This window comes from Pantherophis guttatus, chromosome 18, assembly GCF_059756535.1.
Source record: "Pantherophis guttatus breed Tessera chromosome 18, ASM5975653v1, whole genome shotgun sequence".
Classification (NCBI taxonomy): Eukaryota; Metazoa; Chordata; class Lepidosauria; order Squamata; family Colubridae; genus Pantherophis; species Pantherophis guttatus.
In genome coordinates, this window is record NC_142080.1 from 8842814 (window position 1) to 8868791 (window position 25978).

General features: G+C 47.4%; 1 protein-coding gene across 38 annotated transcripts in view; it reads left to right on the forward strand.

The window, feature by feature from the left end:
* Window positions 1–25978, forward strand: part of NRXN2 (neurexin 2) — a 493176-nt gene that overhangs the window by 64648 nt on the left and 402550 nt on the right. For 36 of the 38 annotated variants that reach the window (XM_087881005.1, XM_087880976.1, XM_087880996.1 and 33 more), the window contains exon 3: window positions 10414–10431. In XM_087881005.1, the coding sequence (XP_087737131.1) occupies window positions 10414–10431 (18 nt within the window). The remainder of the gene's footprint in view (window positions 1–10413; window positions 10432–25978) is intronic. The other 2 variants (XM_087880979.1, XM_087880999.1) reach the window with 1 other exon arrangement.

A 25978-nucleotide genomic window follows, 5' to 3' on the forward strand; every position in this document is an offset into this window, starting at 1 on the left:
TCATTTAGTGACCTTTCGACGTGACAACAACGGCACTAAAAAAGTGACTTAGGATCGCTTCTCACACTTCCGACTGTTGCAGTATCCCCCCCCCATGGTCACATGATCAGACACTTGGCAACTGACTCACTTTTATGACGGATGCAATGTCCTGGGATCATGTGATCCCCTTTTGCGACCTTCTGACAAGCAAAAGTCAATTGGGGGGGAGTCGGATTCCTTTAACAGCCGTGTTTACTAACTTGAAGAAGTGCAGTGTGACTCACTTAACAACCGCAGCAAGAAAAGTCGTAAAACGGGGCAAAGCTCACTTAACAAATGTCTCGCTTAATAACAGAAATTTGGGGCTCAATTGTGGTCGTAGGTCGAGGACTACCTGTATATGATTAACCACTATATCCACTTTGGAGGATTGTCCTTGCCACTGTCAGGAATCTCCTGCAGGATTTCTTATTACCTTGCTTAATTTGTCTCGGTTTTGGGCAGGTGCTGCGGACACATTTTGAACAAAGTCGTGGGCTGCGACAGCCTTCACTTTCTTTTTTAATTTTCTAAGAAAGATTCTGAGCCCACACAGTCCTGAAGTCATTTTTAGAAACAGAGAGGATGCCTCAGAATTCAGGGGGACAGGGAGAGTCTCTGCTTTCCAGGGTCTTGGGATTTGGGCCTGTTTACATGTATTTTAGGGATGTGGGTGGCTCAGTGGCTAAGACGCTGAGCTTGTCGATCGAAAGGTTGGCAGTTCGGCGGTTCGAATCCCTAGTGCCGCGAAACGGGATGAGCTCCCGTGACTTGTCCCAGCTTCTGCCAACCTAGCAGTTCGAAAGCACGTTAAAAAATGCAAGTAGAAAAACAGGGACCACCTTTGGTGGGAAGGGAACAGCGTTCCGTGCGCCTTTGGCGTTGAGTCATGCCGGCCACAGGACCACGGAGACGTCTTCGGACAGCGCTGGCTCTTTGGCTTTGAAACGGAGATGAGCACCGCCCCCTAGAGTCGGGAACGACTGGCACATATGTGCGAGGGGAACGTTTACCTTTACCTTTTTTACTTGTATTTTAATGGGCTGCTCACCCCATCTTTAAATGTCCCAAGAATCTGTTTCACAATCACTCATGGTGCAATTGTAATGACCGTTGGTGTTGTAAGGGATAAGCATTTTTCATGTGTGTTAAATCTTTTTTTATAGTGTGCTGCATCCAGTTTTGGTCACCACACTATAAAAAGGATGTTGAGAGATTCTAGAAAGAGTGCAGAGAAGAGCAACCAGGATGATGAGGGGACTGGAGGCTCAAACATACGATGAACGATTGCAGGAACTGGGCCTGGCTAGTCTAGGGGAGACAGGAGAGCATCTTCCAATATTTGAGGGGCTGCCAGAGAGAAGAAGGGATCAAGCTATTTTCCAAGGTACCCGAAGGCCAGACAAGGAAGAATGGATGGAAACGGATCAAGGAGAGATTCAACCTGGAATTAAGGAGAAATTTTCTGACAGGGAGAACAATCAACCCATGGAACAGAAGTTGCCTTCGGAAGTTGTGGGAGCTTCATCCCTGGAGGCTTTCAAGAAGAGACCGGAGTGCCATTTGTGACAAATCGTATAAGGTCTCCTGTTTGGGTGGAGGGTTGGACTAGATGACCTACAAGGTCCCTTCCAACTCTGTTAATCTGAATCTATCTAACATGATCAGAGGCCTGGAGGTTAAAACCTACAATGAACGGTTGCAGGCCTGGCTAGTCTAGTGAAGAGAAGGACCAGGGGAGACAGGAGAGCATCTTCCAATATTTGAGGGGCTGCCACAGAGAGGAGGAAGGGGGTCCAGCTATTTTCCAAGGCACCTGAAGGCCAGACAAGGAACAATGGATGAAAACCGGTCAAGGAGAGATTCAACCTGGAAATAAGGAGGAATTCGCAGAAGTAGAGCTGGTTTTGTCCCTGATTTCAACAACGGTTGGACTTGCTATCTTGTTTTTCCTCTCACTGTGCAAGAACCTAATTCCCACTCGCTCAGCTGATACCTGAAACTGAAAACCTGGTAGTAAAAGACTGCCTCCCCGGCCCCAAACCTGTATAAAATAAATAAGAAAAAAAAAAGAGGGGGGGGGAATTCTGGCTATAGGCGAAGAGTGTTTCTTTTGTTGCTGAGTGGTTTCTACACGTCGGCTGGAAGGGACGTGGTTACCAGACACGTTTTCACTCTGCGCTTCACATATTCATAATGTGTGCAGCGGAGTAGCTAATTCATGATCATCGGCTTGAAACAACTGCAAATAGCGGTGTGTTTGCGCGCAAGCATGATCTTCTGCTCCCGTGCATCCACACACGGTGCATTCTCTAAATGCGATAACGGCTTCACGCGCTCCCAGAAACGGTGCCATTTCAAGGACACCTTATTTTTAAATAAGAACTTTTTTTTGCAAATGGTTTAATAAAAGGAAGCCTGCCTTTGCACTCTCTGTTCTGTATAAGGAGTCTTAATAAGGGAGGTGCGTGTAAATTATAAAGCCATCAGTGATGGCTAACCTTTTTGCTGTTGTGTGCCAAAAGCGGGAAGAGTGGGGGAGGGTCGTGCCCACACCCATAATTCAATGTCCCCCCCCGTTCCCCCCACTTTTGGCACGCAGCGGCAAAAAGGTTACCGGTAGGCCCATTTTTCGCCCTCCCCAGGCTCCAGAGGCTTTCTTGGAGCCTGGGAAAGGTGAAAATGGCCCCCCACCCCCCGAGAGGCCCTTCGGAGGCCAGAAACAGCCCGTTTCCCGACTTCCGTTGGGCCTGGAAGGCCCAAAAATCAGCTGATCAGCTCGCACATGCTTACTGGAGCTGAGCTAAGGCAACACTTATGTGCCTACAGAAATGGCTCCATGTGCCACCTGTGGCACGCGTGCCATAGGTTCGCCATCACGGGCCTGTGTGTTTGGTGCTGGACTATAAATTGATCTCTGATTGATCGATCATGGATCTTTTGATTGGTAGAGTTGTGAGGACATGCAGAGTATCTTCCCTACTTCGATAAATAATCATAGCTTGTCTAACCAGGACCAATTTCGCTTCTCCTCCCAGAAGCTTCTTCAGCTCCAACTGGATGGTGGGGAGAGTCAGAGCTGAAGTCAGAGCTGAAGAAGATTCGGATTAACAGAGTTGGAAGGGACCTTGGAGGTCATCTAGTCCAACCCCCCTCCACCCAAACAGGAGACCTTACACCATTTCTGAGAGATGGCAGTCCAGTCTCTTCTTGAAAACCTCCAGGGATGAAGCTCCCACAACTTCCGAAGGCAACTTCTGTTCCATGGGTTGATTGTTCTCCCTGTCAGAAAATTTCTCCTTAATTCCAGGTTGAATCTCTCCTTGGTCAATTTCCATCTGGGAGGAGAAGCGAAACGTCTTCAAAAAGAAAAAAACCAGAAAGTCCAGTTGCCTCTTGGAAAAAAATCACGTTTGGGATAATAATCATAGCTTGATTGTTGAGGCCAGATTTCAGTTTATCTCCTAAATGAAATGTAAACGGTTAACATGGCCTGATGGGTTGATTGTCAGATTTAGAAGATGCCAGGTGCACACAACACACTAAAGCCACCGATCTTGGTCTGTAAGCATGAATTGGCTGTCTTCACACCACACATAGTTAAAAAAAACTGGCAGTTGGATATCTGGTCCATCCAGATGTGACGAAAACTCACTCTTGGAGGCTCAAGGCAGACAGACCCAGTTCAATAGGAATTTTATTTTCCTATTAATGTTTTTTTTTTTATATATAAATAAAGTCTGGACAAATTGCGATGTGCCAACCAACCCAGCAAACGATGATCTGAGCCACATTCAGTCTCGCTGTCTCTCATTCTAACCTTCCCCCAGGGTTGCAGTGGGGACAGGCACCACAAAGGCTCCGAGAGCAGGGAGGGGGATTTTCAACGCAGGGGAAGAGAATGGATTAGCCCTCCGCTATACAATGCAGGAAAATAAAAATTCCTCTCCGACTGGTCTGCCTGGCTCCAGCCTCCGAGTGGGCATCTCCATCACGGCGGCATCTCTCCTTCTCCCTTTTCCCACCCCACCTTCCCTTCCTTCTTTGCTGTGTCTCCTTCTCCTGTTCTGCTCGTCTAATTTTGCATCCCTTTCTCTCTCTCTCTCTCTCTCTGCCGTCTGCGCATGTCATGCTCAGGGCTCCAGTGCCACCCATTGCCTCCTCCCATTAGCCATGCTCTCCGTGATGGGCGCAATTTCCACCCCCCCCTTCTTCTTGCTGAGCTGTTCCTCTTGTCGCAGGGCCTAGTCGGGCTGGGTGCTCCCTGCAAGGTCAGACCAAGGTTGGCTTGGCTACTCAAGGCTGCCAGAGAGAGAGAGAGAATGCGCCCAATGTGGTATCTGCCTGTCTCTTTTTTTTCTTGAGAGCGGCTTCACTCGGGGGGGGGCATGTCTCCAAAGCTTTGCAACCAGTCGGTGATGGGGAGAACCTTTTTTGGGGAGGGGCATGGGGGGGTGGAATTACATTGGAAAGGCCTCCGATGGCCGAGGGAAGATTGCAAAGCCTACAGTCCTTCTTTTTTTCCTGCCCCGTGGCACACCCACGATGTGGGCTCTGCACAGTTGGCACACCCAGCGTGCGCCGAACAATTCGGGCTGGATGGAATCAGCCGACTTTGGCGCCATGCCGTGCCATTTGGCGCAACCTGTGTCGCGCGGTTCCCTGAATTCACCTGTGTTTTTTTTTTTTTTATGGGATTCTGGCACAGCCGCAACGAATTCCCGAGATGTAAGCAAACAGGCTGGGCATATACAGATGATGTCACGCCGGCAAATAACGAAGAAAGAGAGATAATAAAACTCGTCATCATCGTGGGCATTGAAGCCGCATCGCTCCGGTGTCTCTTTCTAGGATTCTGTGCCAGATTTGAGAAAAAAAAGAGAGATCCTCTAAGTTTAGTCCATTAGCCACTCCTTTTGAGGCAGAAAAGGCCCAGGGTTGAAGCCGAGACTGACTTCATGGGCTCTGTTCTGGCTTCAAAGCCCCCTCCTCAAATACTGCTGGACCTGGAATGACATCTGTCTTCCGACGACATCTGTCCTACTCCTTCCGAGGAGGAGCTGACTCAGAAGTTGCATCCAGTGGCCCCCCCTCTCCCCGTAACCTGCCCCAAATGCAGCTCTGTCCCCCAAGGCAGGAACGGAGAAGGGGTGGAATTGTCCCTCTCCCTTTTCATCACTTGCTTTGTTCCTAGATTTCTCTCCCCCACCCACCACCCTATCCCCTCCCCTCACTGCTGTCCATGCTCCTGGTATAACCAGCAAACCTGCCTTTTTGCCAGCAGGGTGGTTTTTCCCCCTCCCCGCAGATGGCAAAAAAAAAAAAAAATGCTGAATTTTTGCCCAGTTCCCTGCTAATTACAGTTGTATTGCTTCTTGTGTTGCGTTGATCATTTGCTACTAATTGCATTAATTAGCTTGGCGTTGTTTTGTCACCAGTGCAGGCTGTGTGTGTGTGTGTGTGTATTTTTGTGTGTGTGTGTGTGTATGTGTGTGCTCTCCCTTTCTTTTGTCAGTCTTGGCTTCAGATAAATTCCCCCCCTCCCCTGCCAACAGATGTCACCCATCCATGCTGATGGAGGGAGGGGCCTGCACCCACGGCTCTTTCCCAAAGAACCGTGACTCAGTTTACCTGCCTGAGTCTGCTAAGAAGCTGAGCTAGTCTCTCTGGTAGGAGGTGGGCATGGCGAGAGATTTGAACCTTACTCCTTCCTTGGGCCACAAGCCTTTTCTGGGTTCCTGGGATTTTACCCTCCATCCATTCCAGGATAAATCCATCCATCTTTCTTTCTTTCTTTCTTTCTTTCTTTCTTTCTTTCTTTCTTTCTTTCTTTCTTTCTTTCTTTCCTTCCTTCCTTCCTTCCTTCCTTCCTTCCTTCCTTCCTTCCTTCCTTCCTTCCTTCCTTCTTTCTTTCCTTCCTTCCTTCCTTCCTTCCTTCCTTCCTTCCTTCCTTCCTTCCTTCCTTCCTTCCTTCTTTCTTTCTTTCTTTCTTTCCTTCTTTCTTTTTTAAATAGTTATTTTTATACAGGCTGCCCAGTAAAATAACATGTTTCAGGGCCGCTGACTGAACATAAAATATTTTGAAAAAGACAATGATAAAACACAGTCGCCCCCAAATAACAAACACGGAGACGAGATTTCTTGCAGGCTGAAAAAAAAAAAAAAGTAATAAAGACGGTGATTTAAAAAAAGAAGAAGAAGCAAATTATAGTCCATTAGTGATGGGGACCACCGTTTACCCCTCCTCCCCCCAAATGGCAACAGCATCTCCCTGCCAGAGGAAGCCCCCTTTAAAATTTCAAATCAAATCGAATCAAACCTTTATCGTCAACGCACAACGTGTTGTGCGCAATGAAATTGAACAGAGAAAAGTGCTTTGGTGGTTAGCAGTCACAGGTGGCTTCTGTTCGATGGCTAAGGGTCCAATTAGCCAGCCAACAACATGGGGGAATCATGTAAAATCGATTCAATGATCAATAATAATCCCCGGCTTCTCCAGGGAGAGCGGGGGAGAGGCCCGGCCTGAATTTCAGCTAGAAATAAAACACAACCCCGGTGACAATAATTCAATCTTCGAATGCAAGATGAGTGGGAGTGGGTCAGCCACAGGAGGCCCCTAACCCTTTCTGAGGGGGTGATTTGTTGCATATACAGGTTTTCGTAAAAGTGGCACGGAAGTGCCCATTCTCGTGCGATTCTTGCGGACTTTACGATGAGGTGGTTTATATAAGAATATTAAAGCCTTCTTGAGACCCCTGGATGTCAGTCTCTTTGATTTCTGCCCTGTTTTTGTCTCCTTTGGCAAGTAAGTACCGAAGGCGGCAGATACAGGGAGAAGAAAAAGGAGGAATAGTAGAACGTAAAACTTAAAAGCATGAATGAAAAGGGGATACTAAAATTGGTATTGAAAGATCTTAGGGATTAAAAGCCTGACAAGTTATAAGGGTCACGAAAGATAACATCATTCTTTCTTAAGGGGTGGATGGCGTCCTCCCTGGGACACTGTTGGAATAACACAAGTTTGGGGGCTGTTTTTAAATATTTTAAACATGGGGGAGGAAATGCACCCTGTCTCTCCTGCCCTCCTTTCCCAATTCTCTCCCTCTCTCTCTCTCTCTTTCTTTCCTCCTTCCTTTCCTTTCCTTTCCTTTCCTTCCCTTCCTTCCTTCCTCCCTCCCTCCCTCCCTCCCTCCCTCCCTCCCTCCCTCCCTCCCTCTCTCTCTTTCTTTCTTTCTTTCTTTCTTTCTTTCTTTCTTTCTTTCTTTCTTTCTTTCTTTTTCTCTTTCCCCTTCCTTCCTTCCCTCTTTCCTTCCTTCCTTTCCTTCCCTTTCCCTTTCTCTTTCTCTTTCTTTCTTTCTTTCCTTCCTTCCTTTCTTCCTTCCTCTTTCTTTCTTTCCTTCCTTCCTTTCTTCCTTCCTTCCTCTTTCCTTCCTTCCTTCCTTTCCTTTCCTTTCTCTTTCTTTCCTTCCTTCCTTCTTCTTTCCTTCCTTCCTTTCCTTTCCCTTTCTTTCTTTCCTTCTTTCCTTCCTTCCTTCTTTCTTTTCTTTCTTTCTTTCCATCCCTCATTCTTTTTCCTTCTTTCTCTCCTCCCTCCTTCCCTCCTAATTCTTTTTCTTTCTTTCTCTCCTCCCTCCTTCCCTCCCTCTCCCTCTCCAATTCTCTTCCTGCCTGTCTCCTTCCCTAATTCTTTTTCCTCCTTTCCTTCCTCCACCCATCCATCCCTCTCTCCAATTTTTCCCTTCCCCACTCCCTCCCTCCCTCTTTTTCCTTCTTCCCTTCCTCCCTCTTTCTCCAATTCTCTCCCCCTCTCTCTCTCCAATGCTTTTCCTTTCTTTCCAATTTTTTCCCTTCTTTCCTCCCCCCCGCTTCTCTCCCATTCCTTTCCTCCCCACCTCCTTCCCATTCTTTTCCTTCCGTCTCTCCCTCCACAGATTGTTTAACTGCGCTACATAATGGCATTTCACAAATGTGCATAAATCATGCACAAGTAGGATTGCAGAAACTGGAGCTTTGGGAAGTGGGGGTAGGGTGGGGGAATGAGACCAATCAGGTTTTTTTTATTTATTCTCAGTTTAGTGTTTTATTTCTGTAAGTATTGTGCCTGATATTTGCGTAACTGCTTAGAAATGGATACATGGGAAATGGTATAAACAATGCCAAATGAATAAATGAAGAAGGATGATGTTGGGCCAATGTATGAAAATAGTTTTAGTATAAAATTGGAAGTCTTGGAGGCCATCTATTCCAGCCCTCGACTTAATGCAACATATTCATAATATTCACCTGAAATATGAGTGGATTAATCCGATGGATCACTTAGTCAATGACAGAGAGAGAAAAACAAAGGACTGTCTGCACATGCTCAGAAACCCTTATTTTTTCTCTCTCTCTTTTTTTCCTCCTTTTTATGGGCAAGCCAAGGGTTACAACAAGTTGAAATTAAATTAAACTGCCGGCATTCTCTTTGAGTGCAGACACATTACGATGGGAAAAACTGCAGCGCTTTCGATGCTGCCTGATCCATCCTTATCCCAAGGGACTGTGCTGAAGTGGTAGCAAAAATGCCATAACTAAAGTTAAAAATCAGAGCAAATGAGCTTCATTTCCTAATCAGAGCTTCCCTGGGAAAGGGTTCCAACGGCTCCTGCTTAAATTGGTGGAGGGGAAACCAGAACGATATCTGGATCCGGTCGTCCTCAGACATTGGTTTTAGTGCAGGGGTGAAATCCAGCAGGTTCTGAAGAACCGGTAGCGGAAATTTTGAGCAGTTCGGAGAACCAGCAAATACCACCTCTGGCTGGCCCCAGAGTGGGGTGGGAATGGGGATTTTGCAGTATCCTTCCCCCTGGAGTGGGATGGGAATGGAGATTTTGCAATATCCTTCCCCCAGGATTGGGGAGGGAATGGGGATTTTATTTATTTATTTATTGGTTCGATTTAGATGCCGCCCTTCTCCGGGGACTCAGGGCGGCTTACAATGCATTAAGCAATAGCCTTCATACTTTTGTATATACCTGCTTAGTAGGGCTTTGCCCCCCCCCCCCAAGCGGTGTTCTTTTTTATAGAAAGTCACTTATTGCCCCCACAATCCGGGTCCTCATTTTACCTACCTCGGAAGGATGGAAGGCTGAGTCAACCTTGAGCCTGGTGAGATTTGAACTGGCAGTAATTGCAGGCAGCTGGTGCTACTTAACAGTACTTTAGTCTGCTGCGCCACCAAGGCTCTTAGTATCCTTCCCCTGGAGTGGAAGCAGGGAAAAGAAAACTTTTGAGAAATTCCATGGCAGAATCCAGTAATGATAGAGTAGCATTTTCTGTTGACCCAGGAATTTCCTTTATCTGCTTTATTCCTTTATTCTCCTCTTCACCGCAACCCAGGAAGGTAGGCCAATCCCCACCCCACCCTCTCATATTGTTAATGAGGCTGAAAGACAACAGCTTGTCCCGGTCTTCCGTGTTGGCTAGTTTTGTGTGGCACCGGAGACAGAGGTTAACCAAAGTCGACAACAGTGTTTGCATCACATAAAACGCAATTGAAACAACCTGCGAGGGGCTGAAACCGCCATCAGTCCAATCCCATCCAAAGCTCCTAAGGGAGTGGGGTTTTACTTTTTTCTTTGATGGGGGGCAGAGGGTGTGTGTGTTATGGTTCAGATTCAGTCTTTAGCCAGGGGTGGGATTCAGAAATTTTAGCAACTGGTTCTCTGCCCGGTTGCTGGGTGGGTGTGGCCATGGTGGGCGTGGCCTACTCGGCCTCCTGCACCATGGCGGTGGGGGGGGAGTTTTCGCCCTTCCTAGACTCCAGAGGGTTTCTTCGAGCCTCTGGGAGGGCGAAAACGGCCTCCCCTGGGCATCAGAGGCCCTCCAGAAGCCTGAAACGGGCCCATTTTCGGACTTCCGGTGCTTCCAGTAGACCCATTTTTCACCCTCCCCAGGCTACGGAGGCTTTCCTCGAACTTCTGGGAGGGTAAAAACGGCCTCCCCTGGGCTCCAGAGGCCTGAAATGTGCCCTGGTACTTCCGGTAGGCCCGTTTTTCGCCCTCCCAGAGCCTCCGCGTGGATCCTGCACTTACCTGGCATCCAAAATGGGCTGCGTGGAGACTCCTGGGAGGGGAGGGGTGGGGTGGGCGGGGTCAGCCAGTCCTTGCAACAACCGGTTTGGCGAACCGGATTAAAATTAACATCCGAATCGATCCGAACCGGCTGAATCCCACCCCTGTCTTTCGCCCAAGGAATGTTGCCTTCTTTTATTTTAAATATCCACCCTCGATTTTCTGCTGCTCATCCCGCCTGTTTTGCTGTATTATCAATTGTTCTAATCTTAATTTTCTTCTCCCCCACCTTCTCTCTTTTTCTTCTTCGCCTGTTCCCTTCGTTTGTGCGTCCTCGCAGAAGAGCTCACGATGGAAGGTGAGTAGATTTTCTCTTGAGGTTTCTTTGAAGGTGTATTACTCTGTGGGGAGGGGAGGGCAGGAGGGTTTGTGACGGTGCCAAAGAATGTGGGGAGTTGCGGAGGCTTTCTCCCCCCTCCCCTGAAAATAGGGGTTGTGTATACATGTGTATGTGTGTTGTTTCACATCTTCTCCCGCTTTGGATTCGCTCTCTTTACGCGGTTGTCTCTGGGTACGGGGAAGGGGTTTCGTCTGTGAATTATTTTCTCTCTTGTTATTTGCATTTGATGAAAGTCCTTTTACAGACGAGCAGACAAGTTTTTTTCTTCAAAGTGGAACTTGGGGGAAAGTGAGGATTTGCTTTTCATCCTTCATTGGAGACCTTTGATTCCATCTAGCGCTTTCCGTAATGTTCCCTCCGCCCTCCAAACAAATTACAGGACAAGGAGTCCTCGACATATGACCACAATGGAGCCCAAAATTTCTGTTGCTAAGCGAGACAGGTGTTCAGTGAGTTTTGGTCCCATTTTGCAACCTTTCTTGCCACCATTCTTAAGTGAATCACTTCAGTTGTTAATTTAGTCACACGGTTGTTAAATGAGTCTGGCTTCCCCAGGGTCAGAACGTCACAAAAGGGGATCACGTGACCCCTGGACACTGCAACCTTCGTAAATCTGAACCAGTTGCCAAGCGCCTGAATTTTGATTACATGGCTGTGGGGAATGTTGCAACGGTCGTAAGTGTGAAAAATGGTTTTTCAGGCTTTTGAACTTTTTAAACTTGAACTTATGACCACAATGGAGCCCAAAATATCTGTTGCTGAGCAAGACAACGTGTTAAGTGCGCTTTGCCCCATTTTACGACCATTTTTCTTGCCACCATCGTTAAGTGAATCACCACAGTTGTTAAATTAGTATCACAGCTGTAAAGTGAATCTGGTTCCCCCATTGGCTTCGCTTGTCGGAAGGTCGCAAAAGGGGTCACGTGACCCAAGGATACTACGACCATCATAAATATGAGCCAGTTGCCAAGCATCTGAATTTTGATCATATGATTAAGGGGATGTTGCAATGGTCGTAAGTGTGAAAAACGGTCATAAGTCACTTTTTTCAGGGATGTTATAACTTCGAACAGTTGCTAAATGAACTGTTGTAAGTCGAGGACTCCCTGTACTTACACTTACAACCATTGCAGCATCCCTATCAGTGGTGAAATGCAAATTTTTTTGCTACCTGGGCTTGGTGGGCATGGCTTGGTGGTGGTGGGTCATGTGACTGGGTGGGCATGGCCAACTTAAAAAAAAACTTTTGAAAGCATTTTTTTACTACCTATTTACCCGAACCGGTAGTAAAAAAATGCTTTAAAAAAGTAAAAAAAGGTTCAGATGATCGCTGTGCAACGAGCACAGCTGTGATCGTTGGAACATTTTTTTTTTTACTTTTAAAAGCATTTTTTTTTTACTACCGGTTCGCCCGAACTGGTAGTTTTTATCACTATCAGTTTGCCCGAACCGGAGCGAACCGGTAGCGTTTCACCCCTGATCCCTATGGCCATGTGATCAAAATCCGGGTACTTGGCACCTAGCATGTATTTATGACGGTTGCAGTGGCTGAGTGTCACCAGATGGTCGTTTGCAATCTTCCCAGACACAGCTACCCACAAGCAAAATCAATGGGGTGGAGAGCTAGATTCATTTAACAACTGCTTGATTAACTTAACAACTGCAGTGATTAGCTTAATCAACCACGGCAAAGGAGGTTGTAAAATCAGGCATGACTCACTTAGCAGGAAATTCTGGTCCCAATTGTAGTTGTAACTTGAGGAGCACGGTGGTTGGGAACGCTGGGCAGGAGATTAGAAGCCCGCGTTCAAGACCCGAAAGCTGCCATGGGGAGTGGTTGAGCTCCCGTCCTTTGCTCCAGCTCCTGCCGGAAACGTGGAAGGAACCCCCAACTCATTGGCTAATTCCTTCAACCCAGAAGTGCTTCAGTGTTTCTGACACGAGTGCGAAAAATTTGAGGATTACTTGCACATGCAATTTTTTTTTAAATGTATATATTTATAACATTTTATCAATAGAATTAAAATACAAAACAGAAAAACAAAACGGAAAAAAACATACATCCAGCAGTAACAACAACAAGAAAAAGAAAACAAATTCTTTTATTTTTTTATATAGATTAAATGTCGGGTCGATTTGATTATTAGATAGAGACCTCCTCATCTGAAATATTTGTTTATACAATAATAGTTTTCTTGTTAAATAAGGATGGAAAAGTTTATAATATTTACAGACTTCTTATGTAAGGGGAGGAGAATGTATCAAGTTTTTGTTTTATTTATTTTTAGCATCCAGTCAGGGTCGATTTTTAAAAATATGTTTAAAGTTGGATATTTGGGTCATTTTTTTAAAAAAAAAATTCTTTTCAGTATCCAACCCGGGTGGATTTTTAAAGTATGTTTAATGTTGGGTGTTTGGGTCATTTTTTTTAAAAAAAAATTCTTTTCAGCATCCAGCCAGGGTGGATTTTTAAAAATATGTTTAATTTTGGGTGTTTGGGTCATTTTTTTCTTTTTTTCCCCTTTTATGCACCTGCCATAGTTTTAGCAAAATATGGAAACTTCAGAATGAACAATTATGATCATATGATGCAAAAGAAGGGAATTCTAGCAAATATTCTGCTATCAACAGAACGGCTCCAAAAAAAAAAAAGAGAGAGAGAGCGAGAGAGGAAAAAATAGAAGAGATATTTAGTTTGAAAATCATATTTTCTTGCCCCCCAACCTTCCCCCCCCGTGGGGATTTCCTCCTTAGTTCAACGCCCTGCCAAATCATGCACCCCGAAGGAAAGCCTGGGAGAGAAGTTCTGCATGGGTGCGGAATAGAGCGAGAGCTAAAATTTCATTGAAGTTTAATTAAACAAGGGATTTAATTCAGCAGAGTGATATAATGACTCACTATATATATATATATATATATATATATATATATATATATATATATATATATATATATATATATATATATATATATATATATATATATATATCTATCAAGCAACCTCCCCTGGGGTCACACACAGTTACAACTCATTGACAACTTTGGCAGTGGCTAAGAGCCAGGAGGAACTCTGAGATTTCGGCGGGGATCTCCTTGATCCAAGTCTTTAAGCACGTACTTCTTCATTTCTGAAAATCCCCAAATTTGAGAGAGAGAGAGAGAGAGAGACATAAAAGGCCCTGGTGGGAGCAATTACAAACTGCAGCCGAGGAGAACATCCTGTGAATACAAATTCTTACTTTAGATTTGAGATGATATTTCTCCACCTGGTTAGCAGCAGGATCGTCCTTAGTGTGGGCTGATTCACCACCCAGGCTGAATTTTGATTTTTTTTTTTTTAAATTAGACCAAAAAAAAAAATACGGGGGACATTGGCTTGCTGAATTACAAAAGCATCTGGCTCCCTATTACCTTTATTTCCAAGAGTATTCCTGGGCTGTGCGTGGCCAGGGGAAGCCCATTATTCTGCCCATTATTCAGAAAAAAGAAACAAAAAAACAACCCACAAGCTAAAGTGCTTGACATGGGCAAGCTACATGGCACCTGTGTTTTGCAATTTGTGAATTGGGTGTGCGTGCGCGCGCGTGACATGATAGCCATTTTGTGAGAGCGCCCACGGCGCGCACTCTCAAAATCTCACCTCTCCAATGAAAATTAGGTTCCTTTTGCCTTTTGATTCCTGGAATTGCAGGTTAGAAGGAGAAGGAGACACTACAAAGGATGGACACAAGCCTAGAGAATGGATAGGAATAGATCATAAGGGCTTAGAGAGGGACAGGAATGGAGGAATAGTGTTTCTCGACCTTGGCAATTTGAAGATGGGTGGATTCCAACTCCCAGAATTCCCTAGCCAGCTGGCTTTGAGATGGGTGGACTTCAACTCCCAGAATTCCCCAGCCAGCATGCTTTCAGATGGGTGGACTTCAATTCCCAGAATCCCCCAGCAAGTGTGCTTTAAGATGGGTGGACTTCACACACCACCACCCCCGAATTCCCCAGCCAGCATGGTTTAAGAGGGGTGGGGAATTTTGGGAGTTGAAGTCCACCCATCCTCAAGTTGCCAAGGTTGAACCCTGACTTAGAGGGTCAGGGATTTGCGACTTCTTTTTCCAGACCATGTGCCAGAATTTACACTCCGGAAAGCACATGTGGCCAAGGCAAAATGCTGCGTCCAGGAGAGAAACTCAATTTGATTTCATTTACGTTGAATGCACATTCAATTATTAAAACGTCGTTGATATGATTATGGCCCGTGTCTCTCATTCCTTCCATTCAATTCCATTAAAAATTGCAATTTGGTGGCACCTTAGAAGCTGTTGTCACACACCACGCTTAACTGAGTCTGGAAAAGATTTGCAACATGCTAAGCTTGGGCTTTGTATGTTCAGCAACTTGTTTGGTAGGCAAATACTGTACTTCCACATTCTTTTGCCAACCCAGGAAAATAAATGAATTCCGTGTTTAGCTTACATGTGTTTTGTGAACATAGCCACTGAAGGGCTGTGAGTATAGAGCAGTGATGGCTAACCTTTTTGCCATCGTGTGCCAAAAGCGGGGGGAGCACCGAGGGGTCGCGTGCACATGTGCCCACACCCATAATTCAATGCGCCCCGCCCCCATGCACGTGACCCCTCCGTGCTCCCCCCACTTTTGGCATGTAATGGCCCAGTGGGCTTGGTAGGCCCGTTTTTCGCCCTCCCCAGGCTCCAGAGCCTTTCTGGAGCCCCGGAAGGCCTGAAAATCAGCTGGCTGGCATGTGTATGCATGCTGGAGCTGAGCTAGGGCAACACTCGTGTGCCCACCGATATGGCTCTGTGGCATGCGTGCCATAGGTTCACCATCATGGCTCTAGAGGAATGTGGTGGCTCAGTGTTAAGACGCTGAGCTTGTCGATCGAAAGGTCGGCAGTTCAGTGGTTCGAATCCCTAGTGCCGCGTAACGGGGTGAGCTCCCGTGACTTGTCCCAGCTTCTGCCAACCTAGCAGTTCGAAAGCAGGTAAAAAAATGCAAGTAGGAAAATAGGGACCCCCTTTGGTGGGAAGGGAAGAGCGTCCCGTGCGCCTTTGGCGTTGAGTCATGCCGGCCACATGACCACGGAGACGTCTTCGGACAGCGCTGGCTCTTCGGCTTTGAAACGGAGATGAGCACTGCCCCCTAGAGTCGGGAACGACTAGCACACATGTGCCAGGGGAACCTTTACCTTTACCAGTTGGCTCAGCTTTAATAAAAGCTCGGGAACCGTAGGGCCAAAGCATCCAACAGGAAATGTTGTTGTTTTATTTATTTGAGTCCGCCTTCTTGCCCTGTTGTCAGAAGGATTTGGGAATGCATTTATGTCTCGGAAGTCGATAAAGGTGCGACAATAAATACCCCCGCGGCATTAAAACGGCTCTAGGGTAGGAAGCCCGGGGAAAGGTGATGCCCAACTGGCAGCGACTGTCCTCGCCAGGAAATGCAGCAACAGCCCCGCTCTTCCTCCCTTTAATTTATTCCCGTGTTTGTCCTTTTATGCATCTGCCAGCATTGATTTGCAGGAATAAATACGTTTGTTAATATATTTACTGTGACGCCAGAGAAGCCACACCGCAGGGAGGAGAAATGTCTGGAAAGCCATTAATTCTTTCCACGTTGCTGAATAATGACCAGCTTTCCCCATTAAATGCTGACATCTACAGATAATGGGTGGGAAGGAGGGTGAATGGAAACGGTAGACGCAAGACACACGCTGGAAATGGCTGCGCTCCGAGGTTTGTTTGTTTTTTTCTTCCCCTACTCAGAAAGGATGTAATCCATTTTTTTTAAAAAAAATCTGAGACTGCCAGGCTGTTTTTCCGGATACAGGTAGTCCTCGACTTACAACGGTACGTTTAGTAGTGACCGTTCAAAGTTGCAACGCTACCAAAAAAAGTGACTTGGGGCCAGTTTTCACACTTAACGACTGTTGCGGCATTCCTCCCTTGGGTCACGTGATCAAAATTCAGAGGCTTGGCAACTGACTCATATTTATGACGGTGGCAGTGTCCCCGTGGGGTGTGTGTGTGTGTCACGTGTTCCCCTTTTGCCGTCTTACGACAAGCGAAGTCCTTGGGGAAACGAAAGAATCGCTTGACAATCGTGGTAAGAAAGGCCGTAAAATGGGGGCAACACTAATTTAACAGCGGTCTCGCTTAGCAACAGAAAAATTGGGGCTCGTAAGTCGAGGGCTACCTGTACATTGGGAGACTGATGAATTTTTTAGCATTTTCCATTCTTTCCCCCCAAAGCTTCAGAATTTCCTGTAGATGTCAACACTTTCTAAGCTTCATTTAAGCAAACAAACTTACAATCGGTCCTTGCACTCGTGATTTTTGGAGCATCCCACGGTCAAAATTTGGGCTGGCTTCTGACAAGCAAAGTCAAAGCGTGTGTGTGTATGAAGCTGGATTTGCTTAACGACCACAACTGCAGCGATTCGCTTAACAACCGTAGCAAAAAAAAGATGGTGAAATGGGCTGTGACTCATTTAACAAACCACCTTCTCTGTTCTTTAAAATTAAATGATCTTCTATCTAACCCGTACAGTGGACAATCAGATCTGAGAACCACATCCAGCAATCCATGGGGAAGACAAGGGGAAAGAAATATTAACATTGGGAAGAGTGCCCCCTAGCTAAGGATTCTTACAGAAATGGGCACCTCAACATGATTAGCGCCGTGGTGGCGCAGTGGTCAGAATGCAGTATTGCAGGCTAATTCTGCCGACTGCTAGGAGTTTGATCCTGACCAAGGTTGACTCAGCCTTCCATCTTTCCAAGGTTGGTTAAATGAGGACCCAGATTGTTGGGGGCAAGAGGCTGACTCTGTAAACCACTTAGAGAGGGTTGTAAAAGCACCGTGAAGCGGTATATAAATCTATGTACTATTGCTATTGCTATTAGGAGATACCTAATATTGGGCGTTATTCTCACCTTATAGTTGATAACTTTGCTGAGATGCCTTCGTGTAGAATGACAAAAAGAGCTTTAAAAATGATTTATCTTCCTTTTTCGCAGGCCTTAAAAAATAGCCAAGAATATTCCAAAGGAGAAACAAAAAAAAAATATCTTTCCCTATTTCATCTATTCTAGACCTTTTTTTTTTTGCTTTTTCTTCGTAATTCTCACCACACCACTTACATCTTTAACACTTTGTGAACTCACCACGTTTTCTTCCAAATGCATTTTTAAATAGAAAATGTAGGTTCTTATTTTCAGAGAACAATTTGCCAGCACTTTGGGGAAAGGGGGAAAAAAATAACTTTATTAGAATTGTCGAGGGTTCAAAATTATTGTGTTCTCTGGGGCTGTTTGTAATGCTACTGAATATTGGATGGGGACTACCCAACTGATTCAAAACTTTAATTTGGAAAATCAATCCATTTTGAATCAATTAGGAAAATCAATTAAATTAAAATGTTTGAAACGAAGTGGGCCAGTTGGATTTGAATCTCTGCATTCATTTGGGGGGAAAAAAACCCCCCACACAATTCCAAAGGTTTGAAATACAGTAATTCACATTTATTTGGAGGCATTTAAAGTGATATTTCGATCCTATAGGAACATGATAACCGTCTTCCAGTACTTGAGGGGCTGTCACAGAAAGAGGGGATTATTCTCCAAAGGACCTCAGGGCAGGAGAAGAAATAATGGGTGGAAGTCAGTTAAAGAGAGATCAAAACCATTTCCTGACAGTGTGAACAATTAATTAATGGAATAGCTTGGCTCCTGGAGTTGTGGGTGCTTCATCCCTGGAGGTTTTCAAGAAGAGATTGGACAGCCACTTGTCTGAAATGGTAGAGGGTCTTCTGCTCGAGCAGAGGGTTGGCCTAGAACTATGATGGCGAACCTATGGCACATGTGTCAGAGGTGGCACGCAGAGCCCTCTCTGTGGGTATGGATGCCGTGGGCATGTGTGCTCTTCTGGTTTATGGGGCACATGTACGCTAGCCAGCTGGCATTTATAGGTGCCGGAGCACCAGAAAACGGCTGGAAAACGGCCTGAAAAACAGCCTGAAATCAGCCTGGAAAACAGCCCGGAAAACAGCCCCCAAAACGGCCTGGAAATGGCCCAAAAAACAGCCTGAAAAATGGCCCAAAATAGAGTCTGAAAAACGGCCCAAAAAACTGGTCTGAAATCGGCCCAAAAAATGGCTTGAAAACAGCCTGTAAACAGCCCAAAAAACAGCCTGGAAAACAGCCCGGAAAACAGCCCCCAAAACGGCCTGGAAATGGCCCAAAAAACAGCCTGAAAAATGGCCCAAAATAGAGTCTGAAAAACGGCCCAAAAAACTGGTCTGAAATCGGCCCAAAAAATGGCTTGAAAACAGCCTGTAAACAGCCCAAAAAACAGCCTGAAAAACGGCCCCAAAAAACAGCCTGAAAATAGCCCCCAAAACAGCCTGAAAAATGGCCCCAAAAACAGCTTGAAAATAGCACCCCAAACAGCCTGAAAAATGGCCCAAAAAACAGCCTGAAAACAGCCTGAAAACGGCCCAAAAAGCGGCCTGAAAACAGCCCAAAAAGCAGCCTGAAAACGGCCAAAAAAAACGGCCAAAAAAACAGGCATGTGCGTGCTGGCCAGCTGATCTTCGGGTTTCTGGCGTTCCAGTGCGCACACATGCGCGCACATGCATGCATGTTCTGGTTTGGGCCCTCGGTGTCGAAAAGGTTCGCCATCCCTGGCCTAGAAGATCTCCAAGGTCCCTTCCAGCCTTATTATGAATCTGCGTTGTACGATCGAGGAAAGCTAGCTTGATTTTCATCAAGCCCCTTGAGCCGAATCTCCAAAAAGGACCATTTTCGCTCCTGCCCAAACCCCCAGCGGCTTTTCCCAACTGGGGAAGGCTCCTTTGAGCTGCGTAAGGCCTTCAGTCAGTGTCTGAATGCATCGGAGCACGAACTGGGAGGGGCTTCTGAGCTCCCCTACTTGCTTAACTGCCCTCCGTTCGCTGCTCCAACTCACCACCGCTGTTTTTGTGCTGTAGGGAAGCACAAATTAGCGACAAAGTCAGTTGAAAGGCCTCTCTGCGGTGTCTTGCTCCACTCATCCTCAAGGGGGGGGGGAAAAAAAAGCGTGCTCCAAAAAAAGAACCAGCCAGTGTTAGATGTGCCTTCTATTGAATCAAAGGCTCCGGAGGAGAGGGATGGGATTCTGTAGCCCAGCACTGCAAATCTATTGTTAGATCACCTATTGAATTCTCTCGGGCTGCAGAGACCATTCAATTTTGGCGGTCTGGACGCTGGGATCGTTTGAAGCGGGCGGTTTTGATTTCCCATTTCCGGACGGCTCCTCCTGGGCCTGCCAATATTACCTTCAAACAAAATTGCTTTCAAGCTCCGGGATCAGCAAAGTCAATAATTAGAGGATGCTCAACAAATATAAAATGCTTAAAATATTTATTTAGGCAGGGCGGTGAAAAAGTGCACAAGAAAACAAGAATAACCATTTGCCTTTTTGGTGGGTTTCCCAATTACCAATCTCCACGCAGCTGCGAGTCCTCCTACCCTCTCTTGATTTAACTTACGGCAGTGCTGCGATACAGGAAGTCCTCGCCTTACGGACACTGGTGCCAGTGGAATGTGTAATATGTACCGTGTTTCTCCCCAAAATAAGACCCGACCGGAAAATAAGCCCTAGCATGATTTTTCAGGAAGCTTGTAATATAAGCCCTATCCCAAAAATAAGCCCCAGTAAAGATCTCCAGCCAGATGGACGTATTTAGTAATGTATTTTCCCCAAAATAAGACATCACCTGAAAATAAGCCCTAATGCATCTTTTGGAGCAAAAATTAATGTAAGACTTGGTCTTGTTTTCGGGGAAACATGATATATACCCGTGATGGTGAACCTATGGCATGCATGCCACAGGTGGCACGTGTAGCTATATTAGTGGGCACGCGAGCTCAGCTCCGGTGCGCATGTGTGCCGGCCACCTGATTTTCGGGCCTTCTGGGCCCACCAGAAGTAGGGAAACCAGCTGTTTCCTGCCTCTGGAGGGCCTTGGGGGGTGGTGGGGAAGGCCCGTTTTTTGCTGTCCCCAGCCTCCAGAGCCTCTCTAGGAGTCTGGGGAGGGCGAAAACGGCCTTCCCCACCCCACCCTCGGAGGCCCTCCGGAACCGAAAACAGCCCATTTGCCAACTTCTGGTGGGACCAGAAATTGTCTTGCTGTGAAACCTAGAGTGGCTGTTTCTCTGGCCTTCTCATTGGGACGACTCTACTGTAGTTCTGACCCTAGTGGCAAAAGACCGTCTTAGACGGTGACCATAGAGACTTCTGAATGCAGAGGCTAGAATGCCCACCAGCCAAACTGGGTTGAATCCATGTCATTCAGTAACAAGATTCTTTGCTCACCAGTGCCGCAGCCCCTCTAAAGCAAGTGAGGGGTGGGGGGAAAGAAAGGGGACTGGGGAGAGACCAGGTTAAAAAAGATGGCTGTTTTCCCATTGCATACAGTTATCCTGCGGATCTCACTGCCACAACAACATATCTGGATTAGCAACTTGAAAAAGGGATTCAGGGAATGTAAAGTCGATGAATGACTGTTTGTTAGAATAACAATGTTTTATCTCCGGGACCGCCGAGAAATGTGAACGAGAAGGCACCCTTGCACTTCTCGTGCTTGTGAGCTTCCCAGAGTCATCTCTTTGGCCCCTGGGGTGCCGTGCAGATCCTCCTGTTCCTCTGGTTTGCCGTTATGAGAGAAAACCTTCCGCTCAGGATCCTGGCATTCATCTCCCAAGAAAAATGACGCTGCTGCCTGGAGCAGAGGACCGGAGATTAAACTTGCCAACGGTCGTGTCTGGCATTTCATCACCTGGTGCTTATCTCCCAGACACTTTTTCCTTCACTGTCTCGTTGATGGCATCTTGACTTCCCTCACCAAGACGTCACCCACTGCCTTGTCCCTGGCAGATAAAGCCGGTTTCAACCAGAGGCTGGAACCTGGCCCTACAAGGATGTGTGTGTGTGTATTTGTGTGTGTGTGTGTGCGCATGCTGTGGATTCCCTCTCCCTCCAAGTTCTGTTCTGGATGTGCCTTCAACAGCTCAGTTTGCCCCATGGCCCTTTGTGCACATTTCCCATAGCTGGGATGGTGGCGTAGCAGCGGGAGCAGGGGTGAAATGCTACCAGTTCACTCCAGTTCGGGCAAATCAGTAGTGATAAAAACTACCAGTTCAGGCGAACCTGTAGTTAAAAAAAAGCTACCGCTTCCTCCGAATCCGTATTTTCGATGATCAGCTGTGCTGCGCGGTTTAGCTTTTCTAGAAAGCAGGAAATCCTGCACGCAGCACAGCTGATCCCCCCTCTCGCTGTTCTACTTACCTTCCCAAGCCTCCTTTTGGCACGTACGCACCATGCATTTGGTATGCAGCGTGCATGCGCGGCCAGCGAACTGGTAGCAAACCGGTTCAGATTTCACAACTGAGCGGGAGGGATTTCTTGTCAGTGGTCAGGAGCATTCTCAATTCACATTTCCCCTTTATTGACTCAGTTAATGTCAGATACAAAAGACCGGGTCTACATGTGAATGTTCCGTTAGGCTGATGTGTTTTTTTTTTCTTTTGCCAAAAGCCTGTGCACAGGAATCTTCTCAACTAAGTCTCAGCACCTGGTTAGAGTTAGGTAAGGCTTAGCGCTGTGGTTAGATGGCAAGCTAACTCACTGCTCACTCCAGGAGTTCGATTGTGACCGGCTCAAGGTTGACTCATCTTTCTATCCTTCCAAGATCAATAAAACGAGGACCCGGGTTGTTGGGGACAAGAGACTGACTTTGTAAACTGCTTAGAGAGGGCTGTAGAAGCACCTTGAAGCGGTATAGAAGTCCAGATGGATCTTGACAGACTTGGACACTGGGCCCTATCTAGCAAAATGAAATTCAATGTAGAGAAAAGTAAAGTCAGGGGTGGGTTCTACTTATCTTTACTACCAGTTCACATTGCGCCTGCACGCGCTTGCTTCACTCGCTCCCATGTGCGCTCTTCTGCGCATGCGTAGATCACTTATGATGACGTCTGGGGCAATGGGCGGAGCCTCCCGCCGGTTTTACTACTGGTTCTTGTGAACCGGTCCGAACCGGGGGCAACCCACCACTGAGTAAAGTCTTCCACTTAGGCAAGAAAAACCAAAAGTACACATATAGACTGGGTGAAACCAGGCTTAATAGTAGCAACTGTGAGAGGGATCTTGGAGTCTTAGTGGACAACCAGTTAAATAGGAGCCAGCAGTGTGCAGCAGCAGCTAAAAAAGCCAACGCAATCCTAAATTGCATTAACAGAGGGATACACTCAAGATCAAGGGAGGTGCTATTACCACTATCTATAAAGCCTCAAGAAGAGACTGGAGTGCCATTTGTCAGAAATGGTGTAGGGCAGTGATGGCTAACCTTTTTGCCATCGTGTGCCAAGAGTGGGGGGGAAGGGCGGGGTAGCGCACACACGTGCCCACACCCATAATTCTGTGCGCCCCACCCACCCCTGCGCATGCACGTGCGACCCACTCGCTTCCCCCCACTCCTGGCATGCGATAGCCCGGTGGGCCCAGCAGGCCTGTTTTTCTCTCTCCCCAGGCTCCAGAGCCTTTCTAGGAGCTTGGGGAGGGTGAAAACGCCCTCTGGACGCCAGAAACGGCCCGTTTGCCAACTTCTGGTAGGCCTCTGGGCGGAGGGGAGGCTGTTTTCATCCTCCCCAAACTCCTAGGAAGGCTCTGGAGCCTGGGGAGAGAGAAAAACAGGCCTTCCCCACCACCTCCCGAGGCCCTCAGGAGGCAGGAAACAGCCTGTTTCCCAACTTCTGGTGGGCCCAGAAGGCCTGAAAATCAGCTGGCCGGCATGCGCATGTGCACCTGAGCTGAGCTTATGTGCCCACCAATATGGCTACGTGTGCCACCTGTGCCATAGGTTTGCCATCATGGTGTAGGGTCTCCTGCTTGGACTAGATGACCTACAAGGTCCCTTCCAACTCTGTTAATCTGCCAATTTTAAGTGCTCTTGCTCTTGCTTAGAGTTAGATAAGGGTCCATGGAATTCAAGGGAGGTTGGACTTAGTTCGCTTGTGGCTACCTAGGGATTCTAGGCTGATCCCTCTTTTCACTCCGCCCTCAGCTTCTGCCATCCCTTCTCCTACAGTGAGCAGCAATTTCCCTAGCTTTGGAGCAGGGCCCTCAGGCATTCTCACCACTGATGAAGTAACCACCACTCAGTATTTTAGTCCATATAGCAGTCTTTCTTAATTTAAATACCCCTGTAATGGGTCTTGTATGGTCGTTAAAGAAAAAAAATCACTTTTATCCAATTCTGGATAATCCATTCAGGTTTGGGAAGCAACGCTTAAGCATTCGTGAACCTCACAAAATTTTATGCCTTTGAATAAAGGTTTTTTTTAGCCTAAAAAGATACTCCTGATTTTGGTCCTGGCATCCAGCTTTTTGTAATTCTTCCACACCTCTTTTGGAACCTAACATCTGATCAGCCTTTTCCCACATGCTTTCATTTGCCTGTTGATTCCGTGCAGAGGTGGACTTAAAATTTTTTAGCAAGGGGTTTTCTGCCCGGTTGCTGGATGGGCATGGCCAGGGTGGGTGTGGCCTAATCGTTCTCCTGCACCACGGCGGGGGGAGGGTGTTTTTGCCCTCCCCGAGCTCCGGGGGCTTTCCTCAAGCTTCTGGGAGGGTGAAAACGGCCTCCCCAGGCTCCAGAAGCCCTCTGGAGGATGGAAACTTTCCAAACTTCCAGTAGGCCTGTTTTTTGCCCTCCCTGAGCCTCCGCGTGTGCCCTGCACTTACCTGCACCCAAAATGGGCTGCGTGGGGGACTCCTGGGAGGGGTGGGGTGGGTAGGACCAGCCAGGAATGGGATTTGAGGGTTCTCGAACGGCACAGAATCTTAGCTAGAGGTTTTCCCGAACACCTACGAACCCCCAGCAGCCCACGCCTGATTCCGTGTATCAGTTAGGCATGCTCTGTGTCTGTGTCCATTGCATGAGGTCACCAGGAAGTCTTCTCCGTTACTGGCATTGCCAGCGGTGTGTGTTTGCACACGTGTGCACGCACACGGACCTCTTTTGTGGCCTTCTGCCTTTCTCGTGTCCTACGTAGTGAGAGCAAGGAAGGGAACAACAGGCTGCGTCTGCACCAGCGAGATAAGATTGGGTGCCTTGTGCTGTGACGGACGTCTCTTGATGTCGCGGCTTCCTGGCATGAAAACAAAGATGAAAGCAGACAGAGATGTGGGGCAGGCCGGTGTGCCGGTGCTCATGGACGGGAATGTGGGGCTGGAGCCCATTTGGCTTCCATCCCTCCAACGAAATAGCCCCATGTGGGCAGCCTGCAAACGGAGGCAGATTTCTCATTTCTTCTGGACACTCAAACTGCTGCATTTCTTTTCACGGGCAATGCACACTTGGCAACAAAGAGAGCGGTAGCCGAGTGTGCCACGCACACTCGGTGAATGATGATGCAGTATCTAAAGGCCGTACGTTCCTTTTGGGGCGCTATGCATTAAGACCCCCCACCCTATATGGGCGAAGTGAGGAAGGAACCAGCCAAGTCGGAAAGAACTCTTTGGATTTGTGGTTTGTACCCCGTGGTGTGTGCTGCAGTAGGGGTGGGTTCTACTTACCTTTACTATCGGTTCGCAACGGGAATGCGCGCGCGCACACTTTTGCACTTGCGCAGTAGCTTCTGCGCATGCGCAGGTCACCCATGATGACGTCATGGCGGGTGGGCGGAGCCTCCTGCCGGTTTTACTACCGGTTCTATAGAACCGGACAGAACCGGGGGCAACCCACTGTTATGCTGCAGCCTTGCTTCACTGGAGAGAATGGACGTGAGGGTTGCATTTTAAAGTGGGGGGGGGCCTCAGTGGTGGGATTCAAATTTTTTTACTACCGGTTCTGTGGCCGTGGCTTGGTGGGTGTGGCCAGGGGTGTGTGAAAGGCAGCACTCGGCCTCCTGCACCCCTCTGGGAGCAAAAACGGGCCGTGTGGGGGAGAGTGGCACCCCTCCACACCCCATTTTGGGTCTGCACATACCTGGGAGCAAAAATGGGGCGCGTGGGAACTCCTGGAAGGGGCGGGGCAGGAAGGGGAGGGGCCAGCCAGCAGTTTTACTACTAGTTCTCCCAAACTGGCCCAAACCGGCTGAATCCCACCACGGAGGGGGGGGGCTACTGCTTCCTCAAACACACCACTGAGTGGTCTGTGTGATCTCAAAACATACATGTCACGCGCCTTTCGATATTAAATCACACACGGGCAGTCCTTGATTGACAACAGTCCATTTAGTGACCCTTGAAAGTTACAACGGCACTGAAAAAAAGGGACTCACGGCTGTTGTAGCCTCCCCGTACGGTCACGTGATTTAATATTCGGATGCTTGACACAAGTGACTCGCATTTGATGACGGTGGCAGTGTCCCGGGGGGGGGGGGAGGATTCACCTGATCCCCCTTTTGTGACCTTCGCGAAAGCCAGGTTCACTTAACAACGGCGTTGC